Below are 2,827 nucleotides of genomic sequence, written 5' to 3' on the forward strand. Positions count from 1 at the left end.
TTGAGAAACTACGTTCTCCACTTGCTACTGAAACTGGAAGTGTCAGGAGAATTCTTAGTGCAACAAAAACGTCGACAAGCTTTTGCTGTACTATAAAGAACAGTACTTCTTGTGGTCGCATGGATTTTGAAGGTCTTCGAGCTATTGCTTGAAGTTCATTGCAGAGATCCTCGGCATCAATATCTTTATTAGCATTATGAGTCAAAATATTTTCAAGATTTTTGCAATCGTTTAGTAAATCAGCAGTTGTTTTTTCAGTGATATTATATATATCATAAAGAAATCCAAATATAACATTATGCTGCTGTAGTTATTGGAACCTCTCTTCAATTGACTGTATAGCCATATCCAAGACACAATAGTAAAATTCTATTTTGAACTTCTGCTGAGGATCTTGCAAAGCCTCATCTTGACATTCATATTCGAACTGCAGTCTTTGTTCTTCTCTTTCTGTTTTTTTTTCTATTTCAAAATTCGGTTGAATCTCCAGTTCTTTTGCAATTTCAACAGCATCAGTCAAAATTTTTTCAAATCCTTATCAGTTCTACATTCTAGAAGGTATTCTTTGGTTACTTGTAGTTGCTTCATAACTGAATTTAAATCAGCCTCTTTTCTCTGTATCATTTTGCTTGAAATATTTACCTCATAAAGGATGTTGTACCACGCGACAAGGGTTACTATGAACTTAAATTTATAAATGGAATCAGCAAGGGCTTTTGCTTCATATCGGGTAGTATTTACAGTTGAATTATTTAATCTTGGGTCATCAAAAATTTGCATGAGTGCATCATATACACAATATGATATCTTAGTGGTTTTAAAGCGTCGATACGGCTCTCCCATCTTATGTTACTCAATGGTTTAATAGTCAAGGTCGAGATACAAGTAGAAAGAATTCGCCAACGATGAGTAGATGCAAAGAAATAGTTATAAATCTGTTGAACTAAAGTAAAGAAGCTGGTTGCATCTAAACAACACCTGGAAGCGTCATTGACCACTAAATTTAAAGAGTGTGAGCTACAAGGAATAAAGAAGGCCCGAGGATTTATATCTAGAACTCACTTTTGAACACCATTTTCTTTGGCCTTCATATTACTTCCGTTATCATATCCTTGACCACGGAGGTTCTGGATCGGTAAATCCATTTGCCTTAGATGTTCAGTTAACGTTTCTGTTATGAACGAACCTGTAGTTTCCTCTAGAGGAACAAATGCTAAAAAATGCTCTCTTACTATTGCTTCGGGTTTGGACATCTCACTATCTGATGGAATGACAACATCAACAAAACGAACAATCATTGTCAGCTGTTCAATATGGCTAACGTCTGGAGTGCAATCCAAGATGACTGAATAATATTTTTCCGATTTTACAAGGGATAAGATATTATTTTTTATAGCTTTTGCCAAGATTTGTATAAGCTCATTTTGAATATCTTTTCCTAAATAATGGATCATTATTTCTTGACTTCTGACTCTACGTACATGTTCTTTCATTACAGGATCAAAGATAGCTAAATATTCAACAAACTTCAAAAAATTACAACTTTTCGTTAGTGCCGCGAAATGCAAGATTTTGTGTGCCAAGTACTCTAACTAAAGCAATCAAATGTTCCAATATTTGACGCCAGTATTGTTCTTCTTCTCTGATTGTTTGCTGATTGAAATTATCAAGAGTTGTTTCTGCGATTAATCGCAATTCAAGTTCTTTCCAAGTTTGATAGTTTTCTAAATGAGAAGTACTCCTCTCATGTAAAGAAAGGATTATTCCAATATTTTTCCAGTCTTTGACTCCTGATTTTTGTAGAGTTGATGTAGTTTTTTTTTACTGAATATTTTACAGCAAAAACAAAAAAAAAACTGTATCCTTTGATACTGAATATATTAACCATTGGCGGTACACTACTTCATTGTTCTGTAGTATCCTCTTGTAGAGTAAAGAGGAAAATCTTTTTTATTTTTGTGAATCTTTGGGGGAAATCGTATGACACAATCTGTTGTGGTCCATTTTGTACTAAGATTTGTCGAAAATTATCATTAAAATGAGAAGGCCAATCCGCTGGATGACTGTAATTTAATACAGGAATAGTAGTATCTTCTTCTGGTTTGTCTTTGGTATCTTCGTTTTCTTTATTTTGCACATCTGTTCTTCGATCGTTATCGTTAATAAGAGTTACACAACATTCATCTTTCGTATCTCCGGCAAAAGAATTATCATGTTCATCTTTATTAGTTGTTTCTCTTGTGCAGAGATATTTCAAGAAAGAACCCCCTTGCCTCGCTAGTTCTTTAGCTTTTTCTGATTTTCTTTTCCGATACTGAGCTCCAGATGGTCGTTTTTTATCAGCCATAATTAACTAAAATATTATACTTTTATAAATAAACTTTCTTATAAAAATAAAAGTATTTTTAAAAAAGTCACAGACTTATTATTAATTACTCACACGTCATTATTCATTAATTTATCGTTAATTCATTTTGGACACTAAAATTAACTCGAAAAATTAATAAATGTTTTTTAAATTATTTTTAACAAATTAATTTTTAATAATTGATTATTGCAAATAAAATGAACTCACCTGATTCAATCGCGCGATACTTGGAACAACTTATGTAGATTTTGAAACACCTTTCAATATCTCCGTAATCTCCACTTTCTCCACACATTGTTTGGAAAATCCCCACATAAACTAAAATTTTTCTAATTGAAATTAAACAAAATAAAATTGTCTTTCAAATTAAATTAATAGGGCTTTTTTATTTTCTTTTTTAATTAATTTGAAAATTCTCTGTTATAATTCATTTACAAAAAAAAAAAAAAGTTATAAAAT

At 31.8% G+C, this 2,827-nt stretch overlaps 1 protein-coding gene across 1 annotated transcript; it reads right to left on the reverse strand.

The window, feature by feature from the left end:
* Positions 1-1,058: 1,058 nt before the first annotated feature.
* LOC150098157 (zinc finger MYM-type protein 1-like) lies at positions 1,059-1,493 on the reverse strand. The gene has a single exon (XM_090406271.1). The coding sequence runs from the start codon at positions 1,491-1,493 to the stop codon at positions 1,059-1,061; it is 435 nt and encodes a 144-aa protein (XP_090262397.1).
* Positions 1,494-2,827: the final 1,334 nt, after the last annotated feature.

This window comes from Typopeltis vanoorti, chromosome 16 (assembly GCF_054136105.1).
Source record: "Typopeltis vanoorti isolate ZY-2024b chromosome 16, IOZ_Tvanoo_1.0, whole genome shotgun sequence".
In the NCBI taxonomy this organism is placed as follows: Eukaryota; Metazoa; Arthropoda; class Arachnida; order Uropygi; family Thelyphonidae; genus Typopeltis; species Typopeltis vanoorti.

Excerpts from the sequence above, each read along its gene's own strand:
- LOC150098157 (XM_090406271.1), bottom strand. The coding sequence starts at position 1,493 with ATGAAAGAACATGTACGTAGAGTCAGAAGTCAAGAAATAATGATCCAT.